The sequence below is a fragment of the Drosophila ficusphila genome, unplaced genomic scaffold, assembly GCF_018152265.1.
Source record: "Drosophila ficusphila isolate 14025-0441.05 unplaced genomic scaffold, ASM1815226v1 contig_607, whole genome shotgun sequence".
Taxonomy (NCBI): domain Eukaryota; kingdom Metazoa; phylum Arthropoda; class Insecta; order Diptera; family Drosophilidae; genus Drosophila; species Drosophila ficusphila.
The window spans coordinates 1376753-1396526 of NW_025064537.1; the positions used below are offsets into that span (position 1 = coordinate 1376753).

The 19774-nt window shown below is 43.6% G+C and overlaps 7 protein-coding genes across 7 annotated transcripts; 2 read left to right on the forward strand and 5 right to left on the reverse strand.

Annotated features, from left to right (window-relative positions):
• Nucleotides 1-201: 201 nt before the first annotated feature.
• Nucleotides 202-2225, reverse strand: LOC108093504 (opsin Rh5). Its single transcript, XM_017193593.2, has 3 exons — nt 1925-2225; nt 1526-1872; nt 202-1263 (listed from the first exon to the last, which is right to left on the reverse strand). The coding sequence occupies exons 1-3, from the start codon at nt 2158-2160 to the stop codon at nt 698-700; spliced, it is 1149 nt and encodes a 382-aa protein (XP_017049082.1). The 5' UTR covers nt 2161-2225; the 3' UTR covers nt 202-697.
• Nucleotides 2226-3533: 1308 nt separating this feature from the next.
• On the reverse strand, nt 3534-4004 carry LOC122320512. The gene has a single exon (XM_043208650.1). It carries the CDS (start codon nt 4002-4004, stop codon nt 3534-3536), a length of 471 nt encoding a protein of 156 aa, XP_043064585.1.
• A 7911-nt stretch (nt 4005-11915) lies between these two features.
• On the forward strand, nt 11916-12954 carry LOC108093502 (very-long-chain (3R)-3-hydroxyacyl-CoA dehydratase hpo-8). Its single transcript, XM_017193592.1, has one exon. The coding sequence runs from the start codon at nt 12032-12034 to the stop codon at nt 12767-12769; it is 738 nt and encodes a 245-aa protein (XP_017049081.1). The 5' UTR covers nt 11916-12031; the 3' UTR covers nt 12770-12954.
• LOC108093499 (cysteine desulfurase, mitochondrial) lies at nt 12940-14557 on the reverse strand. Its single transcript, XM_017193589.2, is given in 3 exon segments — nt 12940-13810; nt 13812-14272; nt 14329-14557. Coding segments are annotated over 3 exon segments (1389 nt in total). The 5' UTR covers nt 14459-14557; the 3' UTR covers nt 12940-13012.
• Nucleotides 14558-14645: 88 nt separating this feature from the next.
• On the forward strand, nt 14646-16075 carry LOC108093500 (ras-interacting protein RIP3-like). The gene is made up of 2 exons (XM_017193590.2): nt 14646-14828; nt 14885-16075. Exons 1-2 carry the CDS (start codon nt 14752-14754, stop codon nt 15993-15995), a joined length of 1188 nt encoding a protein of 395 aa, XP_017049079.2. The 5' UTR covers nt 14646-14751; the 3' UTR covers nt 15996-16075.
• Nucleotides 16006-17274, reverse strand: LOC108093501 (transcriptional adapter 1). Its single transcript, XM_017193591.2, has 2 exons — nt 16390-17274; nt 16006-16202 (listed from the first exon to the last, which is right to left on the reverse strand). Exons 1-2 carry the CDS (start codon nt 17190-17192, stop codon nt 16076-16078), a joined length of 930 nt encoding a protein of 309 aa, XP_017049080.1. The 5' UTR covers nt 17193-17274; the 3' UTR covers nt 16006-16075.
• A 413-nt stretch (nt 17275-17687) lies between these two features.
• LOC108093514 (polycomb protein esc) lies at nt 17688-19691 on the reverse strand. Its single transcript, XM_017193606.2, has 3 exons — nt 19373-19691; nt 19128-19317; nt 17688-18770 (listed from the first exon to the last, which is right to left on the reverse strand). Exons 1-3 carry the CDS (start codon nt 19684-19686, stop codon nt 17871-17873), a joined length of 1404 nt encoding a protein of 467 aa, XP_017049095.1. The 5' UTR covers nt 19687-19691; the 3' UTR covers nt 17688-17870.
• Between the last annotated feature and the right edge of the window lie 83 nt (nt 19692-19774).

A 19774-nucleotide genomic window follows, 5' to 3' on the forward strand; every position in this document is an offset into this window, starting at 1 on the left:
GAAGGTCTTTAAGAGAAGGACTGTCTCCGTTAAAGTCGAGCTCATAAATGAATTAATATGTGGTTGATAAAGGAAATGCTCCAATGACTTGTTTTTCCAGTTACCTTACCCGAAAAAAATGAAACCCAATTCATTATTTTCAATTGCAAGCTGTGCATGTGGGTTGCTTTATGTTTAAACAACCACAATTGTTTAAGGAAATATTGTTTAAACGTTATATTTGATAATACATACATATTATTAATACATATTATTAAAAGTGCCATATCAGATGAAAGTAACATATCAAATTTTATAGAAATTCACGAAAAAATAAAAAACACAAATTGAAACAAAAGGAAAAACTGGCTGGGTGTGTTTTAAATACCTTTGTTATGTTATAATAACATAATATAATGTGTTATAATAATTACGGAAACCCAAGCACATCACGCGAATATAAAAAAAAATCATAAGAAACTTTTAAACAAGTGAAGTTGAAAAAGGTATAGGGTGGAAACGGCCAGATTTGACTTCCTTATTCTAATAACTAATATTTCTTACACCACCACCAGTTTTCAATTCGCCTCAAAAGATACTTTGTATAATTTTTCAATGCCAGCTTTTTTTTGGTTTGTATTTTTGGAACTCTTTCAGTTCATTGCGCCTTAAAACTAATCAACTTTCAAGTACTTCGTTAATCCTGTGACTCTCGCCATTAGTTTTGCACACTCAGGGCCAAGGTATCGCCGCTGACACTGGCCACGCTCTCCTGCCCACCAGATGATCCGGATGTGGCCTGTTTCTCGCGGATGCCCAACCAGGGAAGCCGGCGCTCCAACTCCAGGCGGTACTTGGGGTGGCTGGTGGCGTAGACCCAGGGATCCAGACAGGACACCGACTTGCAGGCCAGCATGGGCAGCATGGAGACGAAGGGCGAGATGACCTGCTGCTCCCCGAAGCATCCGATCAGGGCCACCACCGAGTAGGGCGTCCAGGCCACGATGAACAGCATGTAGATGATGAGGGCCGCCTTCGCGATCCGCAGCTCCACACTCATGCTGTCCGCATTGGCGTTGGCCGACAGCGACTTCACGTTCATCTTCTTCGCCTGCTCCGCCAGCATCTTCTCGTGGACGCGGACGTGGGTGAAGAGCTTGTAGTAGGACACCAGGATCATGGTCATCGGAATCGCGTAGGACCACACGAAGATCGTGCGCACGAACAGCCGGTTTTCATCCGTGTTGGTCAGGTAGTCAAAGGAGCAGGTGGTCAGATAGCCCTCTGAAAAATTAATTTAATCGGGAAAGCAAAATAGTTATAATAAATATTTCCTCTTTACCGAGCAGAAAACATTATTTTGTTTACTTTAAAAATTTACTTTAAGCAACTATTATTGTTACCAAAAAGTATTTAAACTATTAATATTTACAAATGCCTAACAAATAGTTGTTTTGGCATAGTTCGTTATTGAAATAAACTGCTTTCATGTTTAGAACTTTTCTTTGCTAGCAACACTAATCCAAAATATTTAGCCACCACTTACCCGGCTGATAACGTCCCCAAATTTGAAAGAAGGGCAGCACCGAAAACGGAGTGGCCCACAACCAAGTGAAAATAATCAGCAGGATAATTTGGCCATAGCTTAGTCGTCCGTCAATGGGGTTCGATATTGTCTTGTACCGATCGAAGGCAATGAAGGCATTCGTTATGGAAGCCCCCATTCCGGAGATGCCCCCGTTCAAAGCGTATATATCGCAGCCGAGATCTCCTCCGACTATATAGCCAGCAGTCGCGTTGATGAGATAGTGGGGCATATTGGTGCACATGAACAGATCGAAGATGGCCAGGTTCAGAATCAGCAGATTGGAAGGAGTTCGCAGTGATTTCGATCTAAATTAATACTCAATTTAATGAAGTTACTTGCAATTACTAATTTACTTACGTTGAGAATATCCAGATGACTAATCCATTTCCGAAAAGATTCAGGAGCATGAGGACGCAAAAGGCGATGTAAAAGCCAGCGTGGTAGTATATGGGTGCCTCTCTGAATCCGCGCCAGTGGGAGTGCACCATGTGCTGGTACTCCGATGGATAGCCGTGACCCATGGGGAAAACGGCTCCATCTCCAGAACTGTCGTTCACAAGGGCCTGCGGCCCACTTGGGCCACTGAGGTGCATCCTGGCTGATCGGCTCCGCGTATTCAGTTCCCCTTGGAGCCCGACATGCTGGCCCTCCTCCACTTGAGTCACCTTTGGCCTGGCCCAACTGCTGTCAAAATGCTTTTATAGCCCGCCGAAGAATCTAATTAGGGGGATTAAGACAGGTGCCAGCTTGACCTTGGGGTGCGTGTGCATACCTCGCGGGGATTATCCCCACGACTTATCCGTGACTTAAGACATTTTCGCGGCGCTTAAATTACTGCCATGACCGTCAGCACAAAGAAGAAGAAAGTTTTTATAAGACTTGCCAAAAAGAACCTGCATATCTTTCGAAATGCCTTCAAAGTTTTATTTTTGCTTAAAAAAAATATTATTAATAATCATCAAATGTTTGAATAATGTTTCGTGTCAACAAATACATTTCCTTACTTAGTTTGTTTCTTATTTTTCGAACTGTTTGCTTACACGGACTTGATGAATAATAAATATATAAGTAAATTCGCTAAACAACACACATAAATTTTTTAAAGTTGTTACGTTATTGAAGTTGATAAATTGCATACATACACATGCCAGAAAAAGTATGCGTACAAACTCGATGCCTAACTTTGATCGCTAAAAAAACATATATATATAATTGATATCGACTTAATTTTTTTTTATATTGTTAACACATTTATTGATTATAAATATATTTAGTTTTTATTAACATAACACCTTAACTTTATTTATTAAAATTAAAAAACGAAAAAGTGACGAATTTTTAGCCAGAAAAAATATGCGTACAAATTTGAAAAACGATGTGTATCTGCTCTGTATGCAGCTTTAGGTACCGTTAGTTTACTAGAAACGGTAAATAAAGCTCTAAGAACTGCTTGGCACTTGTTCTTTGAGCAAATTTCGTCACTTCGAGGAAAAAATCGTAATGGGCAAGAAGACAAAAGAAATTGATCCCGATTTAAGGAAACTAATTGTAAAACTCCGAGATGAGGGGAAAACTCTGCGGGAAATCGGGAAAATTGTTGGCAGAGCTCATTCCTCTATACAAAGAGTGCTCGAAAACTTCGATTTAAACGGGTCAATTAGGTCAAAGCCACGTTCTGGAAGGCCACCTAAGCTGACGGATCGAGAGAAGCGGGACGTTTTGAAGAGTGTGAAGCTGAATCCTCGATTAACAGCCTTCAAAATTACTCAGGACATCAAGGAGAAGTTCAACAAAGATCTTCATGAGGATACAATCCAGATTTCCTACTCCACTTGCCGCCATACACCCCCATACCATCACACCGCCGCCACCATGCTTTACAGTCGGAGCAAGATTTTGCACGTCCAGCGCTGTACCGCTCTTACGCCACACCAGTTTTCGCCCTTTTATTCCAAAAATGCAGAATTTACTCGTCGCTGAATAGGACCTTGTTCCAGAACACTGCAGGCTCCTGGACAAATTTTTTGGCAAAATCTGTTCGCTTTCTCTTATTGGCCGGCGATATTAAGGGCTTCTTCCGCGCGGTACGGGCATGTAAGTCCTCTTTCTTCAAAATTTTTCGGATTGTATCCTCATGAAGATCTTTGTTGAACTTCTCCTTGATGTCCTGAGTAATTTTGAAGGCTGTTAATCGAGGATTCAGCTTCACACTCTTCAAAACGTCCCGCTTCTCTCGATCCGTCAGCTTAGGTGGCCTTCCAGAACGTGGCTTTGACCTAATTGACCCGTTTAAATCGAAGTTTTCGAGCACTCTTTGTATAGAGGAATGAGCTCTGCCAACAATTTTCCCGATTTCCCGCAGAGTTTTCCCCTCATCTCGGAGTTTTACAATTAGTTTCCTTAAATCGGGATCAATTTCTTTTGTCTTCTTGCCCATTGCGATTTTTTCCTCGAAGTGACGAAATTTGCTCAAAGAACAAGTGCCAAGCAGTTCTTAGAGCTTTATTTACCGTTTCTAGTAAACTAACGGTACCTAAAGCTGCATACAGAGCAGATACACATCGTTTTTCAAATTTGTACGCATATTTTTTCTGGCTAAAAATTCGTCACTTTTTCGTTTTTTAATTTTAATAAATAAAGTTAAGGTGTTATGTTAATAAAAACTAAATATATTTATAATCAATAAATGTGTTAACAATATAAAAAAAAATTAAGTCGATATCAATTATATATATATGTTTTTTTAGCGATCAAAGTTAGGCATCGAGTTTGTACGCATACTTTTTCTGGCATGTGTATGTATGTACGAGTATGTCCACAAAATAGGTGCAAATATTTCAAAGTTTAAGCAAAGTTCGGTTGAAAAAATTAACAAATGGATTCAATAAATTTATTTTCTAATTTTTTTTACATTCCTGATCGGACTTACAAGACTAAATTAAAAACTTCGTTCTTTAATTAAAAAATAAATCTAATATTAAAAAAAACTCTGGTCGGTTTAATTTAAGCTAAATATTAATTAATTACTTTCGATTATCGATATTTAAGTTTTGTTAGGTTGGTACACTCTTTTCGAACATCTATACCAAACTTCAAGTGAATAATTTTTGATTTGTTTGTGGGAGGGCGCGAAGGTTATAGGTGGTTCGCATGCTATACGAATTTTTGGCTATCAAAAAATAAGGGATTAAAGGACTTACATAAAATGTTGTGTAAAAAAATAAAATGAAATGCTCCGTAACACTTGCAATGTTAACGGTTGCATATGCTGAAACTGTTCTGAGTAAAGAAATGTACATACATATTTGTACATATTCCACCACGTCAACATTTTCCTTTGAATGGTTGGCGTTTATTCTTACAACAAATGTACAGAATTGTATGTACATTTTAATTGTCCTTTTAGCAGCGCCATAAAACCAACATAAATCCCCCTTTAAACCTACGCATTACCAATAGCTACATACATATTAAGGAGTAAAAACAAAAACGTTTCTCCATTTTACATGGGATAACACGGTTCGAATTTGCCCATTTTACTGTACTACCGACCAGAACAAGTCAAATTCGAAATGTAACGTCTCCCTTTCTGGCGCTTGCAGCGACAAATGCGAACACTTGCACGACATTTTCCGACATCGAGGGACCGGAGCGCAAAGACGGCCAGTAAGTGGATTTCGGCATTCGCCTCGAGCGAGCGACATTCACATTAATCTCCGTTTCCGCGGGTTTTGGCCGGCTTCGACCTGTTTCTTTCAGACGCAAAAATGCACACCGGCGCACAGCATGCAGAGAAGGTCGCCGCCAAAGAGGGACGGCGATGCAATCCACCCCCGAAACAGTGCGGCTCATATAGCCATCTCGCTCAAGCGAACCGGAGGAGGGCGTCCTGCTCGCACTTTCTGCGCACCTGGTTGGTTCGGCGCTGTCATTTCACAATGACCCACCTTCACGACTGACAGCGACGGCAAAAAACGCGTCGCGACGCGTCGCTTCGCCTCGCGCGATTTCTGCCGTTTTCCGTTCTTGCGGCTTCTTGTCGTTCGAGTTTGACTGTTTGCTTATACAACAAAGCGGCGGCTGCGGCGGCACATGGTGTTTTATTATATCAACAACAAAAAACAAAAACAGCAACATTTTCATTAGGCGGCCAGAAAATATCGTACACATGACGACAAGAACACGGCCGACGCAACAACATCACGTTGGCAGCAGAAACAACATGGCAACTCAAAACCCACGGGTAAACAGGCAACAAAAACAAGCATAACAACAATAAAAACAACGAGCAACACTTGATTCGCTCCGCCTTTGTTGCGAGGCGGAATTTGAGTTTATTGTGAAAGAGAGTGTGTGTGTGTACAGCTCATGTATCGAGAATCTTGCGAGCGTGGGCGGTACCTCTGTGTACCCTTCCCTATGGCGTTTAGTCACTGATGGATGTAGAGCTTACTGGTGGAGATATAAAATCGATTATCTCCATCGTAAGGACTTTTTATTTATTAAACATATTTGTAAAAAATTAAGATTAAGTTTCAATATATAATACTTTGTATGGATGTACAAACTTATGTTTAATTTATTAATTTATTTAATATATTCAACAAAAATGGATTTAGAATTTATTTAGTTTTCCCTTATTTCTTTAAATTTGGCATTGATCAATCAAGTTTGTTTCTTAACTTCCAAATGTTAACAAATCATTCACCCCACCTTGTCTAAGGAAACAATAGGCCGCATATTCGTAGCGCACGGCGAGAGCGAGACCTCTGCTGACACAAACACATCGCTCGATCCCGTTCTGGCAGTCTCGTTCCTGTTCTCGGGGCTAGCCGAGTTGAGCAGAAAATTGAAAAAAATTGTCCGAGTTGAGCAGAAACTCTTTTTGGACATAAAAAATGAACATCCGAGTTGAGCAGAAACGATTTTTGGACATAAAAAATGAACATCCGAGTTGAGCAGAAACGATTTTTGAACATAAAAAATGAACGTCCGAGTTGAGCATAAAACCGATAACGGTAAAAAAAAAAAACCTCCGAGTTGGGCAAAATCAATGTCAGAAATGCGTCAAAATCATTACTTATTCATATAATTATTACATATTTATTATTCATTTATTTGCAAATAATTATTACTTAATAATCATATATGTATCATATATGATTATTAAGTATTTTTTCAAAAAAAAAAACTAAACTAAAAACTGAAAAAATAACCTTTTTTTGAGAAAAATTACTTAATAATCATATAGCATATGTATCAATGCAAAAGTGCGCGCGCACTTTTCATTACTTATTCATATAATTATTACATATTTATTATTCATTTATTTGCAAATAATTATTACTTAATAATCATATATGTATCATATATGATTATTAAGTATTTTTTCAAAAAAAAAACTAAACTAAAAACTGAAAAAATAACCTTTTTTTTTGAGAAAAATTACTTAATAATCATATAGCATATGTATCAATGCAAAAGTGCGCGCGCACTTTTGCATTGATACATATGCTATATGATTATTAGGTAATTTTTCTAAAAAAAAAAAGACTAAAAACAGAAAAGATAACCTTTTTTTTTAATAATTACTTAATAATCATATAGCATATGTATCAATGCATAAGTGGCGCACTTTTGCATTGATACATATGCTATGTTATATGATTATTAAGTAATTTTTCAAAAAAAAAAAGAACTAAACTGAAAACTGAAAAAAGAACCATTTTTTTGAAAAATTAAATTATTTAATTAATAATGATTTTGTGGCATCTCTGACATTGGTTTTTTATGTGGAAAAGGCGTTCATGCGCAACTCGGATGTTTTTTTTTTTTTTTTTTTTACCATAATCGGTTTTCTGCTCAACTCGGACGTTCATTTTTTATGTGCAAAAATCGTTTCTGCTCAACTCGGACGTTCATTTTTTATGTCCAAAAATCGTTTCTGCTCAACTCGGAATTTTTTATTTACCGTAATCGGCTTTCTGCTCAACTCGGTATCGCCCCTGTTCTCGTTAGCCTCGCCCGCTAATTTCAACCTTCGACTGGTGGAACTCTCGCCTTGACCGTAATTTCGGGGCCGTTCCCATTGCCAAGTGAAGGACGCACCTTGAAACTCAAGGATTTTGCGAATTTCGCAAATTTCGCAAACTTTTTCGGCAATCAGTGGGTCAAATCGAATTTTGGCAAACCAGCAGTTTGCTGCTGCTGGTGGGGGGAAGTATGAGGAGGTTTTTGCTCGACTGTCGATGACATAAGCTCTCGTATAATCTCCAAGTGGCATTGAGATGCGCCGAAACAAGTTCTCCGTATTTTCGGTTAACGGGCGGAGGGGGGTTACGAAATACTCACTCGAAGCGTGGCGGGTTAAATGAACTCTCGCCGGGTTTCCCCCATCGCTGAATTTCGGGTGGCCTGGCCACCAGCTAAGCAATTTTGGGCGCCTCATAGTACAGGTTGTCATTTGAGCTTTTTTGGAAGCTAAGGTTAAGGTTATTCGCTAATTGCCGGCCTCGGTGGGTAACTAACCACAGGCAATTCACTGCCACCCAAAATGGGAGTGGCTGACGCGGTCGGTGGTGCAATGGTGCGGTTCATTTCGACGGTTCGATGGTTGATTGGTACATCGGCTGTTGGGCAAGTGTCAACGCCTCGCTTGTCCGTCCCGGCACTCGATAGTGCGGTCAGTCAGGCCCCAAAATCCTGTTTCGGTAACAGGCGCGCACGATCTCGCAGCAGGTGGCCGACGCTCCGGCATTGGCGTCATCGCCGGCAGCAGCGCAAATCACATCCACTCCACGTTCCCCAAGCATTCCATTTGCGCTTGGCCAGGGCGTGGTCTTTCCGTCGACTGCCCAGTCGACCAGTGGCTCTCTAGGGGGGAACGGTCTCGTTTGGGGCTACGTAACCGGGATTGGGAGTGGGGCTCTTCAGGGAAAGGGGCTCGGCCTCTCCAGTCCGACGACTCAACTTGGCAAGCGTCCAAAAAGGCCAGGCAACAAGTAATTTAGAGCGTCGCCAGCATCAGGGTCACTCCAGCCGGTCTCCCTTTGCCTGGAGCGTATTCAGTTCAAGGCCGTTCCCTTGGCTCGCAGCCATGGTTAAGTTCAAGGCAATACTATGTAAAGTGTTACAGGGTTATCGATGTTTTACATTTCCGCTTGTTAGGTAAAATAAATAACAAGTGGTGAACAAAAGGCATTGTTAGTTAATTAATAAAATGAAATTATTCAACAATGAATTTTACGTATGTATGTATACGCGTTCTAAAAGATTTTCTTATTGTTTGGGCATATGCAAATATTTTGTTAATCGAAATTTACATATAAATAAGCAAACAAATAAATTTACATATAAATCAACTGACGAAAGAAGGATTTTTTTAAATTTATAACAAATTAGAATTTTATAATTTTTAAGACTGTGTGTTATATTTACATATTTAATATCTGCAAATCAAAATATTTTATAAAGTAAATACATATTAGATAAAATTAAAAATTTAACAACTAAGTAATTGCACTTAAATCAACAGAAAAGATGAACCATTCATATAAATCATATAATTTTACAGCTAATTTGCGCCTGTTAAGCAGCTCCCGATTGGAGCAGTAGGGTTGCTGGTCGTAAAAAAAGCCAAGGCAAACATCAAATGCTGACCATATTATAGCAAACTGACCATTGGAGGCAGAATTGTCGGACTCTTGGAGCAGAGCCAACACATACACAATCGCACGCAAACTGGTTTCCTCCTTTTAGCCCCCCTTCCGGATGCTTCTTCTTTTTTCTCAGGGGGAACGTACAGACACACACACACAGACATACCCGCGAGTCAAATAGTTGGCTCTTTTTCGCTTTTTTTCAGATGGGGAGACGCTCTTTGTGGCCCACTGCTGTTTGCCTGTTATGATTCATGTGGGAAAACGTTGAACGCCCACAATAATGGACGCTTTTAGACCGCTTCTTTGCCTTGGCTGTTTTGTTAGTTAATCGGCAGTGTTAGGAGATAGTTTTGTTTTATGTTTTTTTTGGCGCTTAGCGGCAAACGAGAGCTGTCGATTTTTGCTGCGGGCCCAGTAGAAATCTGTGCAATAAGCAAAATGACGGGCACAAAACAAAATGTCCGGCCGGAGTGGGCGCCCGCAACTTCCGCCGACGGCGCTCTACATGATCCGCCGCCATCATGCAGTTCCTAGGCCATCGCCATCTTATCGCAAATACCGCAATGAGTGTACGTACATACATGTGTGCCAGAGGGGCCATATAGTTAATAGTCGTAGAACCGAACCGAGAGCGTTTGTTGGGGCCAATTTTCCGTTTTCTGTTGGCCTGTGATGTGAGCAAACAAAATGACTGCTCAAAATTGAGCAAAATGTTCGAGCGAGACTCGCAGGGGCGAGTGTGTTTGCATTAGAAATTGCGGTTCAAACAAACAATGTTTTCTGTGTTTATTTACGTGTTTTTTTATTATTATTTTTCTCCACTTTGTGTTGCACAGTGGAAACGAGAGCGAGATGGCATGAGGGGCGCAGGGCTCGCATTTGTGGGCGTGTAGCAATGGGTTTTCTTGGCTTTTACCCTGGGTTTATTTTCCCCCAAACAGGAGGTGGCGCCCTCTGTTAGCCAGTCGTTGAACCAGCCAATTTGCTTCAATTGCCCTTGGTGCAAAAAATCAAAGATTGTGCTCCAAGGCGAGAAAGAGAGAGGCAATATAATTGTTTGCTCAGCTTAAAGACATTCAATAATCACTAGTTTTGGCCTTAAACTGCCGCAATTTGTCAGCTTTGGCAATTCCTTTGCTCACACAGTTACACACACACGCACACACCGGCGACCAGTCACATTGAAAACCCCTGCCATTGCGACACTGTTGTCGTCTCGCTCCCACCCGCACGGTTACCACTCCTCACGAATTCGCTGCCATTTCGTCGGCCTGCTCGTTCTGTGCGCCTGGTGAAAAAGAGGGAATTCACTTTTGGCGGGGTTCTCGTTTTTCCAATTTTGTCCAATCGGCCTTTTGTGGGCGCTGCTCTGTCGGAATTGCCGCTCCGCCCGTCCGACAGCGTTTGCTGATAAGGCGGCCGTGTTGATAAGGCGTCGGCTTTTTAGGGGAGTAGTTAGTAATTTGCGTTAAATGGCCAGCACAGGCGGAAACCGGCAGGCGGCAGCAAATTAATTCGCACGGTAGGCGTGGTTGCAGGCCTCCGCCCACATACATGCGAGCAAAGCAGCACGTGCCGTCGCCGTTTGGCTTCGTTTCGGAACAAAAGTTCCAATTCCGATTGCGATTCACTTCACAACAGCGAATTTGCTCCACAGCTGGGGAACGAAATCGCCCCACACACACGCGCGATTTGCAGGTGGGGACAAGACGTGCACCGGCCCGTGTTGTGGTGGCGGACTTTTTCAGACACGTTCGGTTTTCGGTTCGGCTTCCACCAGGCGACCAGAAAAAACAGCTGGGCAGCTGGCTCATCGCACAAACCGGCCGTCGCTCGCTGAGAAACGACAGCTGAGCGGCTACAATGGGACAAAAGGCGAAAATGTATATTAAAATTTAATGTGCGTTTGGGTGGACACAAGTGAAGTGAAATATTATTTTACTGTCTTCTTATTGCCTTTTACAAAGAAATATAATATCATGTGTTCTAGGACAATTTATGTTTTACCAAAGTAAAGATATTTATATTATTGCAGTGTAGCGTTTTGCAACACCAATGCAATAACAACTACATACATACATATGTACATATTTATAAAATAAGAAAACTCAAATTGTATTATTGACAATGTTTTTTTGTACGGCATTATTTTAAAAACAAAACTCATTACATTAAAGGGGAAATAAGCTATCATTGGCATTTGTCACTTTTTTTTTAATCTCGTAGTTTGCCCTTTGCCCAATCGGCCACTGCTTTTAGGGTAAAGTTGGCCCTTGTTTACAAAAACTATAATTTTAGTTAATTGTTGACTGCAAATAAATGGGCAGAGAGCATGCTTCACACCTCGGGGGCTATTATGAAGGGCCACTAACAAAAAAGATTGAATTTGATCTTTTGTGAGACCAGTTGTGGTTTTAAAACCGTTTAAAGTCTACTTTAATTTTGGTCAGATGTTTATACCGCTGTAAAATTTGAATCCTACAGCGGTATTATAGAGTTAACTTAATAAAATTTACAAAAAACGTAAAACATATTAAAAATATATGTTAAATTGAAAAACTTGCTTCCTTAAGAAAAGGCCTTTTTCAGGTATCTAAAAAGTAAAATAAATTTGGAAAACAGGTTAGTTAAACTAACAATATGTTTATGTGGAGCGGATTATTTGGGATTTTTTGTTTTGTGGCCATTCGGTCATACTGACCCAATCAGGTGAAAGCTACGTTGGAACAATCGCGCGATAAGTTTAATGACTGATTAGTTAACCAGCGGCGATCGACGAGGTGAAAGTTCAAGCAGCCCCACAATGTCATCAAAGGCAGTCAAGACAAGCAAACCGGGAGCCTCCAAGGAGCCGTCGGCACTCACCAAGCTCTACCTGTTTGCATACAACGCCGGCCAGGTGGTTGGGTGGAGCTACATCCTGTGGCAGCTGGCCAACTATTACCTTCTGCAGGGACCCGAGTTCCGGGCGAAGGTCACGCTATGGGAGTACACTCGGCTGGCCGTGATTATCTTCCAAAACGCCGCCTTCGTGGAGATCCTTAACGCTTCCTTCGGTCTAGTCAAGTCCAACCCGGTGGTCACTGGATTCCAGGTGTTCAGCCGCATGATGGTTGTGGTCGGCGTGGTTATGGCCACGCCCACGGGCAAAGTGTCACCCGGTCTGCCAATTGCCCTGCTGGCCTGGGCCATCACCGAGATCATCCGTTACGGTTACTATGCCCTCAACATCATTAAGGTGGTACCACATTTCGTGGTCTTTTTGCGCTACACCACCTTTATTGCCCTGTATCCAATCGGCGTGACTGGGGAGCTGCTGTGCTTCTGGTGGGCCCAGAGCTACGCCCGCGAGAACAGCGTGTGGAGCGTGGTGATGCCCAACAAGTGGAACGCTACCTTCTCGTACTTCGGATTCCTGTGGATCGTCATGCTGGGCTACATTCCCATCTTCCCACAACTGTACCTGCACATGTTTGCCCAGAGGCGCAAGATCCTTGGCGGAGGAGCACCAAGCGGTGCGGCCAAAGCGAAAGCTAACTGAACCTTGACCAGCGGCGATGCAAATTATTGCATCATTTGCATATCTTTGGCCGTCGCACTTTGGAGCCGTTTTCGCTTTTTGGGGTCGCTCTTACCTCACCTCTTGCACAAGCACATTCGTTCGGACTAAGCTTAGTTATAAGTGGTTTTGTGAACACAAATAAACCTAGATACTCTTCAAACTAATTTATTTCCCTTGCTTTCAAAGTCTGGGGTAACAGTAACGGCTTACAATATTATTACATTAGTGCTGTGACCACTGGATGGTCTTCAGGTCGATGCCCTCCTGGACCATCTCCCACAGCGGCGACATTTCGCGAAGTCGCTCCACGTGCTTGATGCACTTGTCGGCGGTGTAGTCCACCTCCTCGACGGTGGTGAAGCGACCGATGCCGAAGCGAATGGAGCTATGGGCCAGGTCCTCGTCTGTGCCGATGGCCCGCAGCACGTATGAGGGCTCCAGGGAGGCGGAGGTGCAGGCAGAACCACTGCTCAGTGCCACATCCTTAAGGGCCATCAGCAGGGACTCGCCCTCGACGTAGGCAAAAGACAAGTTCAGGCAGCCATTGTAGGTGGCTTCGGCATCGCCGTTCCTGATGACATGTGGCAAGGCACTCGTAATCCTGTCCAGCAGGCGGTTGGATAGAAAATCTACCCACTTCTTGTCGTATTCCAACTCCTGCAGAGCCAGTTCGGCAGCAGCTCCCAATCCCACGGCCAACGGAGCTGGAACCGTGCCGCTCCTCAAACCGCGCTCTTGTCCTCCGCCACTTTGGATGGGTTCCAGGCGCACCCTGGGCCTGCGCCGCACATAGAGGGCACCCACACCCTTCGGGCCGTAGATCTTGTGCCCCGATATGGACATGAGGTCGATGTTCATGGCGTTTACGTCCAGCGGGATTTTTCCCACCGCTTGTGCGGCGTCCGTGTGGAAGAATACTTTTCGGGAGCGGCACAGCTTGCCGATCTCGTCGATGGGTTGCCTCACGCCGATCTCGTTGTTCACTGTCATGATGGACACCAGTGAGGTTTCCGACGTTATGGGTCTCCTCCAGCAGCTGGAGGTCGATAAGTCCGTTGGCCAGCACCGGAAGGTAGGTGACTTTGAAACCCTCGTTTTCTAGTGCTCGGCACGAGTCAAGAACGCACTTATGTTCCGTCTGGGTGGTAATCACATGCCGTTTCTTGACGCCATAGAATCGGGCAACTCCCTTTACGGAAATATTGTTGGACTCGGTGGCGCCTGAGGTGAAGATGATCTCCTTGGGATCGGCGCCAATCAAGGTGGCAACCTGCTCACGTGCCTTCTCCACCGCCTGCTCCGTTTCCCAGCCGTAGGCATGGGTGCGCGAATGGGGATTGCCGTAGTAGTTGGTGAGGTAGGGCAGCATGGCGTCTAGCACACGTGGGTCCATCGGCGTGGTGGCCTGGGCGTCCAGGTACAGTGGGCGTCCCTCGGTCTGTTCGTTCTTGATGTTGAAGCGCACCTGTCGCTCCCGAAATTCTGTGAAAATTAAAAATTCGTTAGGGATTACCGCTCATTTTGGAGCACCCGCTTACCTTTGGATGTGGCTGCCGGTTTCGGAGCTGTCCTGGATGAGGTTGCCTCGTGTCTGACCGCTGTGGCCACAGCATTTGTGGCGCGGCAGCGCAGGAGCTGCGCCTGGATTCTTCCCAGCACTTTCTGCATTGTGATGGAATCCTCGAAATTCTTGTGTTTTTCGTTGTTATCAAAGCGGATTTCACAATCAGTGGGACCGTGCTTGATGGGTCGCAATATTCCAAAGGACAACCAAAAAGTATATGTCAGTATATGTTTGCATATAAAGTAAGAGGTAATTAATACCAAAATCCAGTATTTTAACGGAACAAAACATTTTGTATGTTGTTTTTAAAGCAATGCACATAGATAGCGTTGCCTAGAAATTAAAGTGAATGTCTACATATTTTTAATTTTTAGAGAATATATTGATCTAGTCAAAAATGGTGGTCTGCCGGTTCTTTCAACAAGGCTCCTGTCGCTATGGTACAAAATGTCACAACGAGCACTTCGATGTCAAGTAAGAAAACAACAATTTCAATATGAAGACAAATTCCAATTTTCCTAAATTTTTAGACAATACCTAAAAGCCGATATGGAGTCCAGCCTCAATGGCAAGATGTGGCCTTTCTCTGCCTACGGACCCTTTAAGGACAAGGCCAATTTCCCTAACTTCATCGAGGATCAGTCCTTCGAGGAAGTCCGATTTTTGTGCTACGAGGCCAAGCGCTTGAATAGCTTCGATCAGTTTGCACAGCAGTTCAATCGCGAGGTCATGGAGGCCACCAACAAGATGAAGACCATGCTGCAGATGTCGCCCCAAATTCTTGACGTGATGATCAAGATTCACGAGGCGCCGGAGGGCGGAACAGTGTCGGCGGCCCCTCAACAACCCAGTAACCCCTTTGCTGCAGCTGCTCCGGCAACAAATTCATCGGCGTCAATCTTTGGCAAGCCCACATTAAGTACAGGCAATATTTTCGGCAATGTCTCTACTCAACCGAACAATGCGAACAGTATTTTCGGAGGATCTATGGCCACTGCCAATCCGGGGAACAGCATTTTTGGTGGCGGAGCTGCGGCAGCAGGAGCTACAAGTGTCTTTGGACAACCACAGCAGCAGCAACCACAGCCTGCAGGTCAAGCCTTTCAAGGAGGCAACCTTTTCGCTCAGGCTCAAGTTCAGCCAGCAAATCCCAGTCCGTTCGGTGGCTTTCAACAACAACAGCAACCACAGGCGGCTGGGATCTTCGGCCAACCAGCCAATACTAATTTAGGAATCTTTGGCCAGGCAGCACAACAGCAAGCCCAGGCGCAGCCTCCATCTGGATTGTTTGCTCAGGCAGCAGCCTCTACATTTCCTAATCAACAGCAGCAGTTGCAACAACAGCAAATGCAACAGCAACAAATGCAGCAGCAACAACAGCAACAGATGCAGCAGCAACAACAGCAACAAATGCAGCAGCAACAACAGCAACAATTGCAAATGCAACAGCAACAGCAGCAGATGATGCAGCAACAACAAATGTTGCAGCAGCAGCAGCAACCGCAGGCGACCAATGAAGCCCACTCCTCGGTGTACAGCCGCATGGCGGATCTCAACGAACAGGAAATCGAGGCATTTAAGGCGGATCAGTTTTTGTCGGGCGCTTTGCCCTTCAAGCCACCGCCAAGGGAACTTTGTTAAGCTGTTGTCATTCTTTTACACTAACGTATATTGTTTGTAATTTTAAATTGCGCTGATATTAAATAAGTAAGCCTTAAAAACTAATGCATCATCATGTTCAGCCGTTCCATGTTGATGGAGTATACGGCATGGGAGCCAATCAGGTTGCGATCCCGGAAGGCTAGCTGGCAGTCCTTGAGGGTGATTACTGTGCGTTCGCTGGGCAGGCTGTAAAAGGATGAAAAGACTATTTTTAATCTAAGTGAATAGTTAAGCCTTTTAAAGCTTCTTTTATGAGATGGTTAGAAAAAGCCAAAAAACAAGGTTATAAAATATTTTAAATACTTGAAAATATTCACAAATGAAAGGTGCAATTAAATGCGCGTTTGCTATTCTAAATAATATTTGATCTTACACTTCTTCACAGGCAGAAAGGAAGGTGACATCGTCGTTTTGTCGCCGCATGAAGTTGGCCGTGTTCAGCTCCTTGTCCAGTTCGAGCGGTGTGTCGTCCACCTTTTGACGGGTGACCGTGTTTCGCAGCGAAGGATCCCGCAGCGGTGCACCCACATCGTAATAGAAGTTTCCCTCGCCACTGGTCTTGTAGTGCTTTCGCTTTTTGATTATGGCAGACAGCAGATCCTTGAGTAGGACCTGCACGGCCATGGCCACGTACTCGGCGACGTTGTCGTCCACGGAGACGAGTCCAATTTCCCAGGCGCCGATTAAAAAGCGGCCCATTATAAAGCCCGCGTCGGGCAGAAAGAGCTCCTGGGCGCAGTAGCGCTGTGACGGCAGCTGTTGCTGCATGGGCTGCTGCTCCGTGGACCCCCCGATCGTGGGCGGTGGCCGGATGACCTGCATGTTGTCCTCGGCCACAAACTCCAGGACCTCGCAGAGCTCGAAGTTCAGGCGCTCGGCGAAGGTGCGGGAACTCCTCTTGCGCCGCTTGCTCCGGTTTCCACTGCTGCTGGTTTGGACAGCCGGAGGGTTCTCTATCGGAGAGAAGGCGTCGATCTTGTTAAGCAGTGCAAGCAGGAATTGGTTGTGAAGGTGAAGTTTATCCGGCGAGAGTATTTTCCGGGACTCCGCATCGAATTCCTCCTTTGACCAACGGTTGCGAAACCAGTTCTTCATATTGGCCCGGTAGCGCTCCCAGTTGTCGCCCAGAGCCACAACTAGCGCCTCCTTGGTGGCGAGCACTCGGTCGGTCAGCATTTTGTGCAATAAACAATCGAAAAAATTCGGAAGAACTGTTTGCAATGAAAATAAATTGAAGCAGCTGTTTAGAGTGACCGTTGATCGGTATGAAAATAAAACACGATTGACGGTTCAAAGTAAATATTTACCGGCAAAATTTTAAATAGGTACGTTCACAAATACAATTATAATGTTTAAAAACAGTTAATAAATTACGTAAGGTATAGAAATGCACATTTGACCGATTTAAAAAATGATTCAATAATTTTTAATTTTGAACGCATCACATTGGTTTTGTTTCAATTCAGGCAAACAAATGGACCATTAAAAAATATACTTGTATTTAAATATTTTAATGTTAACATTTTATTTTTTATGTAAAATATAAATTATGATAGCTCCTAAAATAAGTATTTTTAAGATAAAAATTAGCTTTAAATAAATACAGTTACACACACCATTATCAAAAATCAATAAGTTCTAAAATTTGTTGGGAATATTCAAAAAAAAATGAATCCAACTAAAACTAAGTAATACATTTTAAATAATTATATAAAAGCTTTTTGAATACAAATGCTGTGCATACATATACCACAGGGCGGTAAGCTATTATTACATAGTAGTTGTTTTACTTTCGGAAACATATTTAAATTCAGCCATGTTTTCCCAAAGTAAACTTTTTAGCCGAAATATTTCCTAATTAACGCGATCCCATCGCCACACCGTGCTGTCATCGCACACACAGACTAAAATGGAGCCGTCTTTGGAGAACGAAGTCTGCCGAATGGTGGAGTTGCTCTTGGGGTGAACCAGCTGGCTGCACTTGGTCAGGTTGGGATCATTACAGTCGAGCTCCCATACGAAGGTGGTGCCCTGTTGGTTGCCCAAGGCGAGAATCTTTTGCCAGGCATTGAAGGCGAAACGAACAAACCAGATCTCGCACATCTTATAGTCAAAGTGATGAAGAACCGTGGTGGTCGACTCCTGGGGCTTGATCTCGTTCCAAGGGGCTGAAAGTTTTCCCGGCTTCCAGCAGACAATAGAGTTCTCGCATGATTTTGAGAAGACAAAGTCACCGAACCACTGAACGCAATCGACGTAATTCCGGTGTATATCCCTCGTAGAAAAGTCCGGAAAGTGCTCCTTGATGGTGGGAAAAGGACCCGTGTTCTTGTTGGGACTGAAACCAGAGCTCAGCTCGATGGCCTCCTTAATATCAGGCTTGTCCAGTCGCCACAACTTTAGCGAGTGATCCATGCCACTGGACATGATGCGATCGCCGCGCAAATCGAAGTCAACGGACAGCACTTCATCGCGGTGGCCTTCGACTCCACCGAAAACAGCCACACATACGTCTGACTGGATATTCCATAACCGCAGTGAGTGGTCCTTGCTGCCGGAAAGGAGTAACTGCGGCCTCACCGGATGAAACTTGAGCTCGTTGATGGCATGTCCGTGTCCAATGTAGTTCTTGCTGCATTGGTGTTTGACAGGATTAAATATACGGATGACACCACGATAACCAGCTGCTGCCAGGACAGGATCGCCGGTCACTGAGTCGTAGGACCAAGCGCATGTATAGAAACTTTCATCGGTCTAAAAAGAAATGGAAGATGAAACTTATCAACACAATATTTTTTGATTTGGAAATTTAATAGCCATATATTGTTATTAGCCTTTAATTATTAACATGGGCTTATGAACTTAACACTCTTTACTTTCCTTAACTGCGGTATATTTGTATACCTAAAGTCTTAATTAAATCAAATTTCCTATTTAACAATAAAATTATATGTCGATAATTTGTTAGAAACGTACAGAAATTTTATATTTCTAAAGAGCTCTCAAATTGTTAATAAGCTGATTTGCAATAGGATGTCTTGGTAAAAGTAATAAATAAATAAATTGTTGTACACTGAACGATATTCTTTTTAATTTTCTGTGGGTACCTACATCGGGATCTGCGTAGACCTGCAGCAAGCGAATGCCTTGGCAGGACTCCTCGCCGTTGTTTCTCTCGCATTCGTATATGGACACCCGATCCTTGCCCACGGTGGCAAACACCTGCGGCTGACCTCTGTCCAGAAAGGGGTTAAACTGCACCCCGAAGATCTGGTGGTTGTGGTCCTCGCGAACGTGGGAACTGCAATTCCAAAGGGGAATTATATTTAAATCTAGATACACCAAGGAAATCCCACCTGTACTTGTACAGCGGTTGGACCATTTTTGGTGCCTTTAGGCGCCGGCACAGGCGATTTAGTTTCCTTGTGTTGGGGGATTTGCTCCTGGTCGTCGTTGTAGTGGTACTGAACAAACTGGCGGAGTCGTCTCGATCTACGGAATTAGCTTCATTGTCATCTTCCGCATCCAAAACATTGCCGGCATTCGATGAGGTGTTGCTTAGGATAGCTTCTGATGGAGATTGAGCAAGGGACTCCTCCTCTGCCGGTGGCTCTTCACTAGAGGAGGCCATCTCACCAGGATTGCTCTCAGTCATATTTGTTTTTATCATGCAAACTTCAGAGCTTCTTTTGTTTACAAATTTTCCCGAAGTGGTTTTACCAGTGTGACCGAACTTAAGGAAGCCATGTAATGCCACT